We start from the raw sequence: 19,808 nt of genomic DNA, 5'->3' as shown, positions 1-19,808 counted from the left end.
TTCATTTTACAGTCTTGCGACTGATAAGAATTCAGACTGATTTCTAACCCTTAGCAATCTCCTGCGAAAAGCTTTTAATATTTGTTAAGGTTAACATGGCTTAAGAGTTTATGTGACGAGATGGAAGCACTTTGGACCAGTCATGAGAGTGAAATCTGTTTTGCTTTCAACATTATATAGAGTCATTGTACCCGCATGTTGTGCGGGATTATTATTTGCAGAAACCTATTGGATCTCAAAAACATTAGTTACTTATAATTGCATGATTACATTTACAAAAGTATTAAGGTTTATATTTTCACATTAAAAAATAATTTATTTTTATATAAATTATATTTTCACTTAAAAGAATTAATTTATATATTATATAAATAGATTAGCAAAATCACATGAATAAAATTATTTTAATTAAAATTAAGGTAATTAATTAAAATATTTTAATTTCTAAAACAGATCTTAATTTTTATATCGAAATTGTTGAATATATTTGGATTTATATATTTTATACGAAAATAAACGAATCATAGAATTTAAATCTTCAAATTTAATAGAAATGAAACTAAATTTACTCAATTTATTTTTTGAACCTTTCAATAAATATATGTTTTTAGCATTCTTTTTAAATTTTTCAAGTGTATTTAATACTAACATAGAACTTGTAATAGTTCTTCAATATTTCAAAACCTCCTTACAATTTCAATTATATAAGAATTACTTGAGTGGAGAATTTCACAAAAATATTTCAATATCTTTTTAAATTGAAAAACCTAATTACAGTTTCAAGAATATAATTAAGATTTATAGAATTGAAAGCAAAAAAAATAAAATATTCTAATTAATTGGATTCTAAATTATATTTATTCATAAATTGTGGTGAAGCCAAAAATGACAAGGGTGAAACCAAGTTCTTCTTTACTTTACGTCTTGGCATTACAAATTATAGATTGATATATATATATTGTGTGTGTGTATATTTGATGACGACGACGACGATGATGATAATAATAATAATAATAATCTCTAGTAATTATCCCATTAGGCTTAACCATAATTATATATATCCCATTTGACTTAATACTAATAATAATAATATTATTATTATTAATGAAGATGATGATGATATGATAAACACACAATTTTCCCAGCAATTATCCTATTTAGGTTAATAATAACGATATAGATATATAGTTTTAATGATGATGACCACGATAACAATAAAAATATTTCAACTATTCCATTTGGCTTAAATAATAATAATAATAATAATAATCTCCATAGCAATTATCCCATTTGGCTCAATTAGCTTAACCATAACTAAATATTTTCAATTTGGCTTAATAATGATGATGATGATGATAGAAATATTAATTATTTTTTAGTGAAAGTTATTGAAAGATTAGGCAAACGAATAGTCGGTGAATGGGAAGTCTCTATATTGAATTTTTGGACAAATATCGTGATTTGATGATTGTCCCAGCAATTATATATTATATATAGTATTGTAAGACAGCAATACGGGATATGCAAACTGCACAATCCTGACAGAACAATTTGAGGACGTGTAAATTCGTCCTTGGTCGGGGCATTGTCCCACTTGCGGTTTTAGGCCGAGATATCTACTGAGCTCCGAGTTAATTATCACGCGTGTCGGTAGCTAACTGTTACGAAAATAATCTTGGGAACAGAATACTTGAAAGGGAAGTGCAGCAACAGATGGGAAACGTGGGATAATAATTCCTCTGATAAAAAAGAAGAGGACCAATGGACGAATCACGTTTTTCACTGATAAATCATGGTACATTTATTCACATTGGCATCTTCGTGGCCATTCTGCTGCTGCCCACGCCCAAAATCACCGCATCCTTTGATCCGTCTCTTCAACGACATGATGGTACAAAACCCACGTCGTCTATGTGCCCATCATACTGTTTATAATACTGTTACCAAGAGCATAATCCGAGACTTTTCGTGCCGCGTGTGCTGAAAACATTGACATTTACACTTGATCGTGATCGATATGGAATCTATTAGATGGCCATCCTGTCACCCCCCCCCACTTGTTAGTCGAGGTGTTCGAGCTTGGCACCAATATAAAGTATTTCCTGTCCAAGTAACTATCTCTTAGTAGATGAGTTTTGAGAGCGTGATCGATAGACATTATTAACAGATGATATGTCCCACTGCACAGTAATATACATAGCCAAAAGCCCAGGAAGCGAACCGAGAACTCTCCGTATTGCGAATAATTAGGTTGGTGCCCATGCGTAAATCACCCTGCCCTTTGATTCGTCTCTTCGTCAACATGCCGTATTAACCCCACCCCATCCATGTGCCCATAATGCTGTTACAACGAGCGTATTTTGATATCGGGCATGCGCTGAAAAACATTAGTACATTATGAATCAGTAAAGTTGCCATGTCCGATATTGTCGAGACCGGTTTAAAGTTGTCCTGTCCATATCGAGTCAGTACATCATGTGCGTAGGTTGGAGCTGCTTTTGAACCAAATTGAACGTCATTAATTCAGAAGTCGAATTCACATCAAAACGCAGACACACACACAATGTTACTTGCATAACCAAGTGATTTCAATAGATAATTCACCGAGGGAGTATTATTACACTAATGTTACTCGCAGAAACAGAATACAACAGTTGGAACCTTGGCAACTGGATGCTGCCGACTCTACAATCTCCCGGAAAACATCATCACTCGTATGCGTTGATATATAAGAGGACTAAACTCGATATTACCAGTGCTAAGAGCTATGCTTTCTCTACTTGTGAATCTATACAGCAGGGTTCGATATCTCTGAGTGATATATCTACAAAAAAGTGTGCTCCAAGAGAAGCACAAGAATCATTAATATACAAAACATTGAAAACATCTCCATCTGTTTCGTATGAAAGAATTGAGCAGTTTACGAGCTTCTTGATCAGTAATCTATGGTTAGGAGGTGGAAGGAAGCTGCTGCATCTACAGGCAGAGAAGGCTGTAAAATACGAGGGGTATGAAAGCATTGTCGAGTTGTGCAGTATAAGCCTCGAGCAAACCACTCGCTACTACGGCCAAAACCAACGAGGACCAGTGCTGCATATTATAAGTTACAAGTATTAAAACATGAAAACATCCAGGGCTTATGAAAACTTCAAATGACGAAAGAAATCCTCAATAAAATGGAAGTTCGCCAATATTAAGTAAAAGAATTCAAAGTTATCAGACCGAGAGAGAGAGAGAGAGAAGAGAGAAGAGAGAGAGAGATGGACCTGTGACAATATATATCCGCTTGAGGTCAAAACTGGGAGGAGAACAGAGCAAGCAACTAAAACAGATGTTATACCAGCTGCAGTGCCTTCAATAGTCTTCTCTGAAAAAGTCGTTCGATGTACAAAACCGTCAGCAAAGTATATGAAGAAATATAACACTAACATGGAAGATTAATAAATTAATACTTACTCCCCGTTTTGCTCCACCTAAGGACACCATACTTGTGGCCGACCATCGATGCCTGGAATAAAACAGCAAAGGGATCTCCAGCGATCAGAACGAGGCTTTTCAAGAAGGAGATGTATCTGCTTTTGTCTGCTTTATGCTCAGCAGACAAACAAGATGTAGGAACTCTAATGAACTCGATAAAGAAGTGAATACAATAACAATGATTATATCTTACACATCAAAATGAATGACCTAACTCACCATGGTGTCTCCGATCCCAAGGCTCAAAATTCCAGCGAAGGGTGCAAGAGGACGATCATTGTACCCAGAAGACATCCATATAGGAAGAGCACACCCCAATAAGAGAGAAAAGTGGCTAAACAATACAAAATATGAGGAAAAAGTGAGCCAGGACACCAAAAATGCAACTAAGAATTACAGTTTCCTGCTTATAGGAGGCGGCTTAAATACCTTATAATTAGCAAATCAGAGTCACGATGGTCTGTGAATGCATTCATAAATTGGTGGACAGGTTGCCCCAAAGGCCAAATCTTCCAGACCTAGATAATAAAAGTGGTAGAGAACATTACAAGATATGAGAAAGCCATACTGATTTACTACCCTCTAAGCTTGGTATTATGAATCATAAGCAAAAAAATTGGAACGTAAGCTGATGGGACCTACTCGTATAATTTCCAATACCAAGAAAACTGCCACTGCTCCCACCAAACGCAAGATCCAGGAACTCTGGCTGGAAAACAAGAACATTGCCATCGGATCATATTAAAACAATAGCTGAAGGAAGAGGAAACAAAATTTGGCAATGAGGATGCATTCTCCAGAAGTAAATTCACCTGCAATATCAGAGCAGGTGAAAACATTGAAACAGCCATCAGATGGTAATACTTTCGAAGAAGAATCCTTTCAACTGTACTGTCCTTTGAGATGTGGTAAAACCTTGAAACTGATGCATATATCAAAGCCGCCAATACATACATAAGGATAACCTCTTTAGGGGATCTTGAAAAACAAAAGAAATGACCCTGCAAAGCAAAACGTTATTATGCATAACAAAGTATTATGATTGCATAAGAATCCAAATAAAGTGCAATAGTTTGCAGGGAAGACATACCACAAAAGTGGATGCAGATTAAAATCTTGACAAATTGCATCCAGGACGGAATGATGATGGTCAAGATAACCCAAGGGATGTAAAGAATAAAATGGATTTGCTGACTCGTTGCGTGCCAAGTCAAACTATGACAGATTTGGTCAAAGTGTTGACAAAAGGAGCTGTTGAGCGCAATTTGTCCTGAATCGGGCTGGGCCGAGCTAACTGAATGGGCTTAGGCCCAAATGAGCCCAGATTGCTCTAAATGGGTCGGGCAGAACTGAAATCGAGTCGGGCCAAGGTCCAAACCCAAAAATGAAACGGGTCGGTCCGGGTGTCATCACTTTCACCCGACTCTTCCCTGAACCCCGAAAGCAATGCCCTTCTACTTCGCAACCCAGATCACGGCCGTCGCTTCAGTGACGGCGTCGACTGCGCCGCCACCGGCCGTGACCATGACATGCACGGGCTGGAGAGATGGCTTGAGAGAGGACGGAATCGAGTCACCGAGAGCAACTGCAAGCCACGAGATTCGGACTCAGATGAGTCAGTAATCGATGATTCCGACGACGTGACGTAACTCGACTTCGATTCCGACTCACCGGCGACCGCAATCGACGACTTACGGCAACAACCGTGCAAGCGGGCTGCTTCCTTCGATTGCCCAGAGGGCTACCGCAGCCATTGATGCCCAACCTTTCAGCCACCACAATCCGACCCGTTAAATCCAAACTTAATTAAACTTCAATCACAGCAGCGAAGGAATAGAAAAACCAAAGTGCGTCATACAAACCGAATTTGCAGAGGTTAGAGCTTCATCAACCTTAATCAACGTTTTTATGACAGTAAACCAAACCAAATTGCAGCAAACAAACTTTAATGGCAACATCTTGCATGCATCCATCACCAGTAATGGAAAAATAGATTGCCAGAACAATAAACCCAATTGAAACAATCACAATCCGATTTCGAAGCCTAAACCATAATTTCCTAATCGACCCAATCAATTGACATGTAACTGGCTCTACCAATTGTTAGCCCAATGATCTTACATGTTGATGTCATCGGATCGAGAGCATACCTGAAGTGATTGTCGGAAGTCGAAGTCGAAAATCGGGATATCGGCCTTCCGGGCCTTTTACGTTTGACGCACCTTCCCTTTTCCTCTCTTCTACCGCCTACAGAGAGAGATGAGTATATATGCGTATGCACATGCAAGGGGATGCGGCTTTTAATAATTATGATCATGCATAACGGGTCCCCGGATACCATAACTCTCTCGATTGCGTTTAAGCAATCGTGATTATTGTAATATCTAATTCTGCTATTTATAGAATAAGAAAACACTCGCGGTATCTGCACATTAGGTCCCACGCTCTAACAAGACGTCCTTAGACCTAGGGGTGATAATTCGTGTCATATCATATTTATACATGTCGTGTCTAAACGGATTCGTGTTATCCAAGTCATATAACCCATACACAACACGATTATTAAACGGATCAGGTTTTGAAAACACGAATACGACATGTTTATATCTGTGTCAACCCGTACACGACACGTTTAAACCTGTTTATTGAAACGTGTCATAATAGATATACATATACACGACACGATTATAATCGATACCCGGACATGATAACCCGACGTGTTTATCTTATTAACCCGTTTTCTCGGACGTGTTAACACGACCCGTTTATCCGATCAACCCGTTTACCTGGACACGTTAACATGACTCGTTTATCCATTTAATCCGGTTACCCGGAGGGACACAAGAAAAGGAATGAGAACAATAACCCATTTATTGAAACATCGATACAACAACCCAAAAATTGGAAAGTGACTACAAACAAACCCTTTAAAGATTCTTGGTGCAGTGATACAACAGCGATAAAAACCCGCATCGGTCTTTTATGGACAAATGACTGGATTAACCTGTAAAAATTGGTGCATAGATACAATGAGATTCCTTTGCTAACGGTTCTCCTCCAAGTATCCTTTCTAGCTTGCTCCTGGTTTCTCTAGTAATCAGCTGAAGGGTGATTGATGATCGCTTCTACTAGTTCGCTACATCGATTGGAAGCTGCATCTCGAAAGAGCTCTAGTCTAGGTGTTTCTTCTCTCTCCTTTCCTATTTTGGTAGGTACAAAGCCAACTACATGATGGTGCATGAACAACTCCTTTCATTACCGTTCTCCAACTCCTCATCTGATTCACCAGTTTCGCTGCAATCACGTAGATATGATTAGCCAGAGAAATATAGTAAGGGAGTGAAGAAAGAGCAAGGGAGAAACAGAAGAAAGTGGCAATCGAATGCAAACATGGAAAAGTACTACAACAATCTTCTACTTACCTACATTTGGGGATCCAAAGGAAAATGAAAATCGTATGATTGTGATATCGGGGGTTACCAGGACAGTTCATTCCAGTAGCAAGTGAATGCTCTCAAACACAGTTCCAATATCAATAGATAAAATAAAAAAATAAAAATTCTCCCAACAAGTAATTTTCGAGAATGCTAATAGTCTACCATATTGACACATTGCCTTTCACTTATTTCCAAAGAACGAAGGATGTCAGAAGATTTGGGAGGCCCATCATAAATTTCAGCCACCATTGCCTGAATAACTTAAAAGCCCCCCGGTTCAATCTGGTCAAACTATTGCGTTCTCATTGCACTCACCAAATAAAACGTATGAACAGATCACATGCTGCCAATTTAGCTAATGGAAAAGCAATAGCATCGGTTTTATCAAGAGCAACAAGCCACGGACACCATCTTTGAGTTGGAAGCTTTCCCAATTGACTAGAGCCGAAAGGGGGAACAATTATGACCGGGTAAATGATGATGACCATTGTATTATGGGAAGACAAGGGTGGAATTAATCAATAAAAGGACAAAGATTGTATGTTGTAAACTTTCCTAGAGAACTTCCTCAGAAATTTATTATGTTTCATAATATGCCAAAGTGGAAATGCACATTGGTGGTTTAATAGAGTATATGCAGTCCCTGCAAATAAGTTGAATAATAAAGTTTGAATACCTGGGTTCGAACTCCCTAATCTCCATGAGCTCATTGCCACGGGCACCTGTCCATTGAACTCTTCTCCTTTCCTCATCAAGTTCATCAGCACCGCTGACACCATCATGCATTGTTTGGAGTTTGTTCGTACGCTCAATGGGGACCGGATTACTCTTAGGAGGTTTCTTCAAGCTGCTCTTAAGAGCGACCTTTGTCGAATTTAATTCATCTTCAACGTCTGTTGCAATTGCATGGTTGTTGCCTTTTATCTAAATCAAGAGGATCAGGCAAAGTCTCCCGATGCTGTGCTGGGCCTACTTTAAGTGGGAAGGTGTGTCTGCTCTCGCGAAGACGCGACCAAAGCAAATAAAGGAAGCGCGGAACACGCAACAGTCCGATTCCGTTGGCTTGGGGGGCAAACGACGAGCATTGGACGTACTAACCCTGAGTAAAACACCAAAACACGTAGAAAACAACAATAGGGATGGGATTGGGAGGTACATGTACTCACCAGAAGGCCAACAGATCGAGGATAAGCTGTTCCCGCCAGAAATGGGACCAAACGGCGAACGGAAAAAGGATTCAGGTGGAGATCTAGGTCGCGCGGTGAGGTCGCCTTTGTCTGGATGCTGTCGACCAAAAGGCGGAAGGAGACAGGTGGAGGTCGTTTGAGCGGACGGTCAAAGTCGTCTTCGACTCAGGTGGAGGCTGGATCTGGATGGATTCAACTCAAGGATCCGAATTCCGAAGGAAATAAGGTGGAAGCAGGAAGAAAATCAGATGAATCTTATATGGAAGCAGGAAGACAAAAGAGGCGCACTGGAATAGAAGGAAGAAATTTCGAAGTTTGGAATAGAAATTGCGAAGATTAACTCTGGTCTCCTACTGGAAGTCTAGAATAGCAGAATTGGAATAGAAGGAAGAAATTTCGAAATTAGGGTTAGACTAGTGTAAGGATAGTTCAGTAAATTCAGTTAGATAAACGGGTAAACGGGTTACACGATTAAATAATACAATTGAACACATCTAAATAAACAGGTTTAATCGTGTATAATCAGGTTATACGGGTTCAACCCGTTTAGACCGAATATCAAAAAATCCCAACCCATACTCGTTTAACTCCGTGTCTTGTTATCGTGTCGTGTCAAATATTGCCGGCCCTACTTAGACCCATAATTTAAAACCAATCCATCACTTAATCGGATCGGAGAAATGGGATAGCATGACCAACTAATATATATATGGATAGATGAAAATCTTTTGGAGTGAGAGAGAAGAGAGAGATGACTGTGGATTAGTTCAAGAGGTTCAGCATTTGCTAAATTTAAATAAAGTCTCGAATTCGAATTTTATGAATGAAGAAAATTCACGTTGAGAGAGTTTTAGCTTTTAATGGATCGACCCGACTTAACTGAATTAGTTGAAACCCACTGAATTTTCAAATATCAAAGTGCACACTTAAAAAAAAAGAAAGAGAGAAAGAGACAAGTCAGATGAGAGGGCGGAAAGGAGAAAAAATGAATTGAATTACGATACTCAACAATAATTATTTTATTTCAGTATATAAATTTATTTATTTTAAATAACATAATATCATAAATTTGTAATCCTTGTTGATATATTTAATATTAGTTTATTTATAATATGGTAAATAATACCATATATCACAGTTTTTTTATTTTTCACCTCACTTAATAAATCCAAATATTTTCACGATATGTCACAAATTTTGGAATATTTTTCACTGTTAGTCATGCCGTCAACATTCCATCATATTTCATTATTTTACTATTTATTCCTTCAAAATTCCAAAAATTCCACCAACTTTGCATTTAATGAAGGCAAGTATGTTAAATATAGCACTTATCTTCCTTAAAAATTCTTTTTAACTCCAAATATTATTTAGACAAAACCATTTTGACCTTAAGTTAGTTAGCATTTACCTTTATAGTTGTGTCTATTACATGATAGTTAAATATATATTTATATAGATTGTAAACTTTTCCCAAATCTACAAGCGGTTGAGCTCATATAATATGTTGAGTGCAATCAATTTTTGTATATTCAAAAAATTTATTTCAACGCGCGCTCTCATGTGATATAGACTTTGGCACTTATCTATACGTGTCATGTGCACTTAAACATTCACACTCAATAACTGATTACGAGCTCAACTTCTACTTTCGTACTCAGACTTATAACAATGAGATAAGCTTCCTAAATATACTTGGGTTAGGGGAGATAATTGATTAGGAAATAACTAATTATACCAATATTCTAAATAATGAGTAATACACATTTGGATGTTTCTTTCTTCACTTTAAATCAAGATATTCTCAAAGTATGTATAATAGTGGGTGTCTGGTCTTTTGAGTAGAGTTATACTTTATATTACTCCATGAGATAAAGACGAAATAAATGAAAAAAATTATTATTAAAAAATTGATTGTATTCAAGCACAAAAAAGTAATGAAAAGTTAGAAAATTTAAGTTTGGAGAAAGTAATGGTCATTTTTTTTTTAATTTTCCAAAGTATAAGGAAATTGATATATAACATTTCATTTTTACCAAATTTATATATGTTTCAGTTTTTTCGTTTTTTAATGTATTGAATTTTGTTTCATTTTTACCAAATTTATATATGTTTCATTTTTTTCGTTTTATAAATTTATCAAATTTTGGTTATCTCAAATTTAATGTTGCGTTTGGTTTGTAAGTAACATTTTAAAATCAAATTTTGATTTTGAAAAAGAGTGGTATAAATAATTATGTATGGGGCTCACTCTTTGACTTTGTATAAGTTATGTAATTTTGATTTTGAAAAGGAGTTGTATAAATGGATCCACTTTTTGACTTTGTATGAGTTATTTTATTTTGTTGTGGGTAGAATTAAGTTATAGTAAGATTTTAAAATTCAATTATGAATCCAAACAGAGCAGGAACTTGCGTTCCTATTCGTTTGATTCTATGTATCCAAACCTTGGCCTCGTTTGATTCAGTAAGATTTCTTAAATCCTTATCCAATTTGGTGATTATCAGGACTGGATATTTGCAAGAATTGGATGGAATTATTCTTTAATGCCCAAATCCGGCTCAGGAGGTGATTGGGCTCGGATTAGAATATTCTGTAGACCAAAAGGACGAAAATGCCCCGTTCAAGGGTAGTATTTTCCAGATTTACCAAATTGCCATGTAAGTTCTCTGAGGTGGGTTGGTGGCTGACGACAAGTCCCAGCAGCCCTCCTCCAATGCCTACTGGATTTATTTTCAAATTTTATTTATTTAATTGCTAGTAGAAAAAAATTATTTCAAGAAACATTACGCTGCATTTGATTTCAAAATAAAATTTTAAAATCAGATTTTGATTTTAAAAAAATGTGGTATAAATGGAACTCGCCCTTTAACTTTGTATGAGTTATTTTGTTTTGTTGTGAAAAAATGAGATAAATGAGGCTCACTTTTTGACTTTATATGAGTTATTTTGTTTTATTATGGGTAGAATTAAGTTAAAGTTGTGATTTTAAAATTATATTTGCAAACCAAACAAGTCATAAAATATTATTTAAAAAAAAGAGACAAATTTGTCATTTTAATTTCATATCCAACTTATATATTTTGGCACATTGCAATCCCCAGTTTATGATATAAAAATCCCCTAGGATTTTTCAATCCGATCCCATCGCGATTGAACATCCCATCTCATCCTAGCGACCAAATATATAGCCCTCTCGTCCGTCTCTAGATATGCATATATTAATATGTATCTCAATTTCTTTTTCCTTTCCTATTCTATTTCGCTTTGCAGGTCTATTTAATTCGATCTTTAAAAAGTAACATGTACATGGCATGTATCTTACTTATTTTTTCCTTTCGATTTATACTTTGATATTCATAAACTCATTGAGTCTCAACTAATCCAATTTAAATTGAATTTGATCATTAATGGGTAAAACTCTATCCATAATGTTTTTATTTTATTTTATTTTATCATACTTAAATCCAAAACCTTATTTAAGCTAAAAGTATCGAATCACTTCAATCAATCCATATTATTTATTATTGCCTTTTCACATGAGACTAATGATTTTTTATTTTCGATAATTTATAGTAAATTGCAATACCGATCTATATATTGGAGCATAAATGAGTGGATCTGAATATCGTATAAACTTCATGACACCTAGAATCTATATAATGAGGTACATAACTACCCCAATTTCAGAATACTCAGAACATATTGTTAGGAAACATAGAAAAAGAATGTAAGTCATTTATGTTCTCCCTCCTTAAAGGCATGCGTTGTGCTTTGTCATTCCTTTTATCAAGAACAGTGTAAGGCATTTATGGTCACAGTCTCACAGACGACACCTAATTCATTAGGCATTAGCCGAGTAAGTACCAACTGTACGTATATTGATCCACAGGCGGGACATGATATTGACAATTCAATTGCAACATGTTAAACTACTACATTTTTAACGAACCAAATTGTTTTGGATAGGAGATTCGGATGATCTATCACCTGTCGGTTCAGGCATTGGGCAGCACTATCGGATGTTTCTCGTAAGAATTATCTCAAAATTTCAAATGACATCTACTAATATTCAATGAGCTTATAAGAAAAAATAAATTGTAATATCCAGTCTCTTATTATAAACCGATTGGATTTTTTTTTTCATGTGAAGCCTTTAAATTCTAAACATTCGTCCTCTCGCGGTGATGTCTGGTATATTTTCAGCTTCTAGACCTCTCTCGTTGTGATTCTTATATGTTTGATATTTGATAATTAACAATCCATCTTGGGGTGGTCCTCTTGCCTATGTAACCTGGGAACTGCTAAGTTCGATTATATGTTCCTCCCATCTAATTTTCATAATCTGTTCCCATCTTTTTAATAAAGTTTTATTGAGCTTATATATATATATTTAAAAAAAAAAGAGTTTGGGGGATGTAAGAGTGGAGGGGAGGGCGGGGGGATGCCGCCGTGGGCACCTTTTCTTTTAATCGAATATACACGTCTTGCTATGGCGTGATTTTCTTCTTCTTCTTCTTTTTGTGTGGATTTGAAACGATTTGTGCTATAGCATGAATAAAGTCGACAAACCGTGCTATACGGTGTAAGTTTCCCTATATAAATATATTAATTTTTACCAAACTTTTCTGGTGAAATATTATTTTTTTGATAAATTTCAAAATAAGTATCTGTTACAAAATTGTATGAATTATAAAATAGAAAATATATTTCTAGGTACTCAACAATATGATTATAAACTCAAAAGTTATGATTAACTGGCGAAAAATGTCACAAATATTGAATTATGAATTAGTAAAAGTTCACATAAAACACAAGTCAAAGTTCTTATTTTTCAAAATTTTATCCTCGATATCACATCAGTTTCCTCTAGAAGTAAGGTCAAGTCACAGCTATCTTAAACCTTTTTTTTTTTGGTAAAATTCATCTATAAACTCATGCGACTGGGGCTGAGGCTGAGCCAAAGGATCCTAGATCCGAACATGAATATCTTTCTGTCGAGCTAGTACTCTTCAGCTTGTCCTCTTTGTTCTTCAGCCTGCACCTGAATATCTTCCTCTTGAGCCTGCACTCTTGCTTCCTCAGCCTACATTTGTTGAAGATGAAAAAACTACAATGTTGTTGCTCTTGTGTGCGGCTTAAAATCACCAAAGCTGCGCCGATTTTTTTTTTTTTCAGCAACACCACCCAAATGGGCTCTGACACGAATTTGAGATGAGTTGATGTATTTCTGATTGAAAAAATTGCATTTGCTACGGCAGCCTCTGTGACCATCCTGGGGAGGAAGAATGGTGATGTTATTAACAAATGACTGCCACCCATCCCAATTTAAGATATAGGACAACACATTTAAGTTAAACTCAATCGCATTATTATGATCAATGTTATCAGAACTGGACCAGATGATGAACTGGAAGGGGGATGGGTTCATGGGTTTATGGGTCCAACCGGGAGTTCGATGGGTCGGACTGCACGTTTAATTAAAATAAAATAAATATTCATATTATTAAAAAAAATTATGATAATTAAGATATAAGTACGATGATTTCAAAGAAATATAAGAATAGTATAAGAAAATATATATATTTAATATTTCTTACTCCAAAATAAATATTGAATTTTAATAAATACTTAAAAGTAGAGTTTAAAAAATAAGAAAGTAGTGATGGCTTGGTTGGTAATATACTAATATGGGAAGCAAGAAGTTATGAGTTTAAATTCTTACACAATCAGACAATTTTTACACTAAATAAAAAACTCATATAACCCATAAAACCGGCCTGTTCAATGGAATTTTGCTCAAAACCGACCGGTTTAATGGATCCGATGGTTCAAATCTACAATTTGAATTTTTAAGCAAACCAGACCAGACATGGTGCCAGTTCTCGATCTGGCTAGTCGAACCGGGTCCGGTCCGATTCTGATAACAATGATTATGACACTTTAGTAAGTAGACTGCTCAACATGTCTAGGGTTTTATGATACATTATGGCATGGTCACATACCTAAGAATACAGGTAGCTCAATGAAAACACAAATTAAACAAATACATGTTGATTAACATTTAGTTCACCGCCAACACCTTCACCTTGAATTTTGATTGCTTATTAGGATGACTTTATTTATTGTTCACAATGAAATAAAAACAATAGCCATTTCTCACTTTTATTTGAAAGGGCGAAAGATCTAAAATAATGTCACGAAATTGGAACAATTTATCGACATTTGTTGGTATCAATACAAGATAATATCATTGGAACATGCGGCCGTTGATCTCTCACTTCTATCAACAATTATGTTGTAATTTTCAGTTGGACAAATTAATATGAAATAAAAATAAGTTGTGACCTCTTAAAAATATAATAAATAGAAATCTATAACAAACAAATCATCATGTAATATAATTGGATAAACATAACTAATAAAAAATCAAGTTCTTCGATTCGTAATATATACTTTGATCCGCAATATTCTCTTTTGAATTCTTGAAAATGGGATAAGTGCCCATGATCCGAAACTAAAAAATAGAAAAAAAAAATAGACCAAGCCTGAAACCCTTTCCTTTTAATTTTGTGAGGAAGAGCTCTGTCACACTAGCACGAGGCCTCACCACAAACACACCCACCCACCCGGGCTCCCGGCAAATGTTATATGATATGTCACGTAGAAAAGCAGAGTTTTGGGCTTCCGCCATCTTGAAAGCTTGCACATTGAGCTCGACAAGGAAAATGCAAGAGCGAGTTTGATTCTCGTTAATAGAACTATCAATTACTCTCTATTTAATTAGATTTCTATTTTTATGTATTAGTCCCTTGAACCTCTTTTGTGACAAAATATGTAATTTCAGCACTAGAAAATCTTAAGGGATTTTATCCCGTCATGCCGCGTGTGAAAGTTACCAAATTTAAATTGCAACAAATGGGTATATAAATATTAATTTTGTAAAAGATGTATCATAGTTCTCGCTAATTGTAGCAATTTTATTTATTACATATCATCATGAGATCACATTCTTCAAAATTATCTCAGAGCAGCACTGGGTTCAGCAATCTGAATTATCAAGTCACTAGCCCAAAGTTTTATCCCTTCGTTTCTTCCTATCTTCATGATATCACTAGATATCCTCAGTCAATTAGTTAAAATTAATTCTTATTCGGATTTTGTTATGTAGCTGCTTTTGATAGGTTTCAAGTTCTTATAATATAGATAAGTTTCACCCATATATAATAAAATTTGTCAACTAAACCACATCTCTCGTGATCAAATTGATGAGATTTTACATTTGCAAAATTATCATATTTTACCGAGAGCTATCAACTATACTGCCTTCACTAATAATTCATTCATTTGCACAGTAGTTTTACTGGAACCAACCCAGTCAGCAGCTTCATCACTGGAGTCTCCAGATTCCACTCCCTCGGCGAGTATTCTCTCGAGCTCGCTCAGCCTGCACGGGATAGCCAGTGCTCCCCCGTGGTCGAACCCATACTCCTCGGCAGCCTGCTCCAAAAGCCTAACAAATCTGGGGTGAGTCAGGCAGCTGAGTGGGACCACAAACCTCTTTAGCTGCTCCCCGTCCACTGCAATTACTGCAAAATGCCCTTCCTTGACATCCTCCGGGACATTCTGGGAGTCTCCAAACCTGTCCTCGAAGTCGTCGTAGGACTCCTGCTTCCTGCCGAGTAACAGGCTGATCTTATTCAGCTTCCCGACAGCGGTCTTGAGCTTCACAATGCCAGCTGGCTTGTTCTTCATGCCGTCGATTCTGAGCTTAGCCGTGGGTGTATATGCAACTAGGGTTTTTGCTGGAAGGTGTTTCCGGAGTACTTTTTCTCGTTAGGGCTTTCAGTTTTTTTTTTTTTGAGTGAATGCGTATTGGGTGGCTTTGGGGATTGAGTAAGAAGAGGCTTATATAGAGTGTTGAAGAGGAAAAGATAAGATCGGAAGGGTCAATAAGCATAATTGACGAACGGATGATAAATAGAGGAAAATGTGGTGAACAGGACGGCATTGTCGTCATACTATTCATATAGAGATTATCGCACGGACACCAGTTAATTTCATGCACACGTCACACCTTTTTCGTTACACAAGAAATACATATATATCACTTACAAGTTGTGTGTATATATACACACAAAATACTGATTATACTGATATAATACCATATTTATAAAAGGATGTAATATATTATGCAGGTATGTAAAATGTAGGTCATCAAGAGGTTGGGGACTCTTAAACGATGAGACCCAAACTCCACATAAACCATTTATTTATTTTTTTGTTTGGCCAGTGTGGGATAAATATATCTTTTCACTCTCAATGTCGGTTGTCACATGGCAACGTGTTATCTATTTCGCTTACCTACATATACCACGTGTGCTTAATCACCCGTTCTCAATAACATTACCTCAAGACAAACTTCTTTTTCCGCTTTCTCGGATTTTTGCAAGACCACGATTTGGGTATCGCCTTCCGCAGTTTGAACTTTTTTGTAGGTAGATGCAGTTTGAACTTGTAACCACGAGTTCTATTTTCTCTTCTACACTCAGACTTACTGATAACAAGGCGGGCTTCTAAACTATGTCAAATCTTCTGTTTACGGGTTATTGGGCTCCTATCTATTACAAAAGTTTGTATTGTGCTAGGTAGTAAGACTCAAATTCCATATTAACTTTTTTATTTCATTTTGTTTGATTGGCACGGAATCGATATCTCTTTTCACTCTCGATAAGATCCTTGACTGCGATTATATTTATCTATCATAAACTTTTAGACGTGATCCCAAATCATCTAATAATGAAATCATCTAATAGTTTCTTGTCCGGCTGTACTATGCGGGAGGATTTAATTGTTGGGGGAGACCGTTGCATGTGGGAGAATGCTCCCGCAACTCTCATCTAACTATGATACGTCCCTTTGGTGCTAGTCACTTCTTGCCTTCCAAGCCTTCAAAGCAAATAAAAGAAAAAAAAAAGAAATAATGAATATAATATTTTTCCGTATTATGAATTTCAATTTTCACACCTCTTGCAATCTGGAAGCTTCCTTTAACTTTTGATGTCTCAATTCATTTGGATTTTTTTTTTCAATTATAAGGGAGGCCCATATCCGGGGAAAAGAGTGTTGTTAAATTTATACCGTCCCCTATTTCATATGTCACTACAAGTCGAACTTAAACAAAATATTTTTTCCTAGTAGATGTGATCCTTTGGACATAGATCCAATTAGAGGCTAGTACAATGAAATTGAAATACTAATAATTAATAAAGGAATATAGATAATCTCACTGGGTATCAAACCTGAAACATTTTAATTATAAGACGAGAGCATGCGTGGCAACTCTACGCCTCATTCATTTGGATTTTACTCTGCAGGTCTGAACATACAATTAATGTCTTGCAACTGATAGAAGAGACTGATGAATTTATATGTATACACCTCAGATGGTAAATTAAGACTGATACTGTGGAATGTATGTTGGGAGAAGGCACCAAATCTCATAACAAACATAACCAAATTGTTCTGTCCAATTTTACGGAGGAGGACATCCTTTGGTACCCTTTCATTTGTTTCTATCTGTATCGTATGTAACCAAAGCTATGAGCATATGCGTTATTCTTTCGACTAAACTTGCATATGTTGCCTGGCGTTAGTCGGCACATCTGATTCTGATTTCCAACAATAACGTTTGATTTGGTGAAAGCTACCCATCGTTTCCAATATTAAACATAGTTTTCTGATATGTTAGGAAATATATACATGCAGGCAAATTTATCTCTGTTTATGTAAATATAAGCAACTATTTATATATATATATATATATTCACATTGATTAATTGAAGCCATATCTATATAAATCTACAGAAATCGACATAAATAAATACTATGAACTTGCATCCTTTTGAACATTCTAAGGGAGAGTATGGAAATTGTTCATATTCTTACAATCTTTCTTAGTGTTATGTTATTTTTTTGGGTACGACATTGTTGTCGTTTTTTAATAACTTGATTTATTATATTATATATATAAGTAAATTTTTAATGAGTCAAAAAGTAAAAGAAAGAAATTTATCCATATACGCATATCGGTTTTTTAGGCAATTTCAAGTGAAAAAACTAATGAATTATTTAATTTATAAAAAAGGAAAAAAATTGCCCCATCACTTTTTTTTTTCTCTTTTTTATGCTCGAAACCCCTCGTCACCTTCCTCAGTAGACTTGTATTCTTTTGATTGTTGTGAGGCAGAGCATGGAAGCTTTTCATACTCTAGCAATCTGTCTTAGTTTTATGTTATTTTAATAATTTAATTTATCATATCATTTATTTCATATAATTTTTAAGGAATAAAAGAAAGAAATTTCATCCGCCTATCTATTTGATTTATTAGGTAATATAAAATTAAAACTTAAATGGATTATTTAATTTATGAAATTGGAAAGTAAATCTATGCATTACCTTTTTTCCTGGTCGAACCCCTCTTCACCTTCCTTATCAAAATACACAAGCGCAAATACCTGTGAATACGTCGATTTTTTTTCTCCTGTGTTCTTCTTTTTATTCGTTTTTGTGTTTTTGTAATTTTTTTTCATTTTTGCTTTGTTCATGAAAGTTTTCCGTCCCAACTTAGTAAACACATCAAGATCGTGGCTACTATCCTTTATGTATATTATTTTCCAATCTTAAAAGTATCTTCCTTTTATTTCTAATAGTATTTTCCATCATTAATTTAGTTGTTCCTATTCTAAAATGACTTTATGTTTTATTTTTGTTGATATTATTCTTCTTTTTCCATATTCTATAGCAAGATGCGAAGATATCAAGGACGAGGAGTAAACACAATTTTGTAGTAGCAACAAATATAATTTATGTAAAAAAGATTTTGCTCATTTTGCAACTTTGCATTTATATAATTTTATTTTATAGTTTATATTGAAATATTAAATTGATGAACAGGTCTTGTAAGAATCATTTTTTTGGCCAAAGGTCTTAGAAGAATCGGTGTGTCTAGAAAGAAAGACCTCCGGCTAAATGAATAATCTTACTTGGTTAAAAAGTAGAGGTAACATTTATAAGGGCAATATATCAATGGCTCCTAAGGTTCCCAAAAATGTCAGTAAAAACATCCAACCAAGCACATATTGTTTATAATTAAATGTAATCGGTCAACAAAAATACTTTCAAGCAAAAATATCTAACTTTATCATTTTTTTGGCAATTTTTTGTTTTGTTACATTTGAAATATTAAAACATGTTATTTTTAACAGCACATAAAAATGATATATACTTAAAATTGTGTTGTGCTTTTGTTTTAAAAAATAGAAAGTAAGAAGGGATATCTTGGGTCTTTGCGAAGGCATCGTTGGACCTTTGACCATATGGGGAGTAACAATTCCATTTGCAATAGTTCAGATAGTGAGATTTTACTCTTGAAAGTTTGAGGAGTGACAATTAGCAAGAAGGAAAAGTTTAGGGAGTAGGATTGATATTTACCCGAATTTTTCAATCACATAATGCTTTCTCTTAAAATCTAAATCTGTATCGACGAGTCATACGTAGACCTTAGAGTAGTTAACATTCCTATTTTGCAGATGGTGTTGATTTGGCATAGTATTCAGTAATTCAATGGGTTATGAATAATTCAAATTGATCTACTAATGTATCAAATTCTTTCAATCATGGACTTTTGTCAAAGTTTGATTTTTA

At 35.3% G+C, this 19,808-nt stretch overlaps 2 protein-coding genes across 2 annotated transcripts in view; both read right to left on the bottom strand.

The window, feature by feature from the left end:
* LOC116200078 (dolichol kinase EVAN) overlaps nucleotides 1-19,808 on the bottom strand; it is a 39,349-nt gene that overhangs the window by 1,520 nt on the left and 18,021 nt on the right. The gene's annotated exons all lie outside the window — the stretch shown is intronic.
* On the bottom strand, nucleotides 15,329-16,149 carry LOC116200079 (auxin-responsive protein SAUR40-like). Its single transcript, XM_031530756.1, has one exon. It carries the CDS (start codon nucleotides 15,854-15,856, stop codon nucleotides 15,419-15,421), a length of 438 nt encoding a protein of 145 aa, XP_031386616.1. The 5' UTR covers nucleotides 15,857-16,149; the 3' UTR covers nucleotides 15,329-15,418.

The sequence above is a fragment of the Punica granatum genome, chromosome 3, assembly GCF_007655135.1.
Source record: "Punica granatum isolate Tunisia-2019 chromosome 3, ASM765513v2, whole genome shotgun sequence".
Lineage (NCBI taxonomy): Eukaryota > Viridiplantae > Streptophyta > Magnoliopsida > Myrtales > Lythraceae > Punica > Punica granatum.
Note: the sequence above shows the minus strand (reverse complement) of the source record. Positions and strands in the feature narration are given on the sequence as shown.

Bases quoted from the DNA above. Each gene is read 5' to 3' on its own strand.
- LOC116200079 (XM_031530756.1), bottom strand. From the start codon at position 15,856: ATGAAGAACAAGCCAGCTGGCATTGTGAAGCTCAAGACCGCTGTCGGG.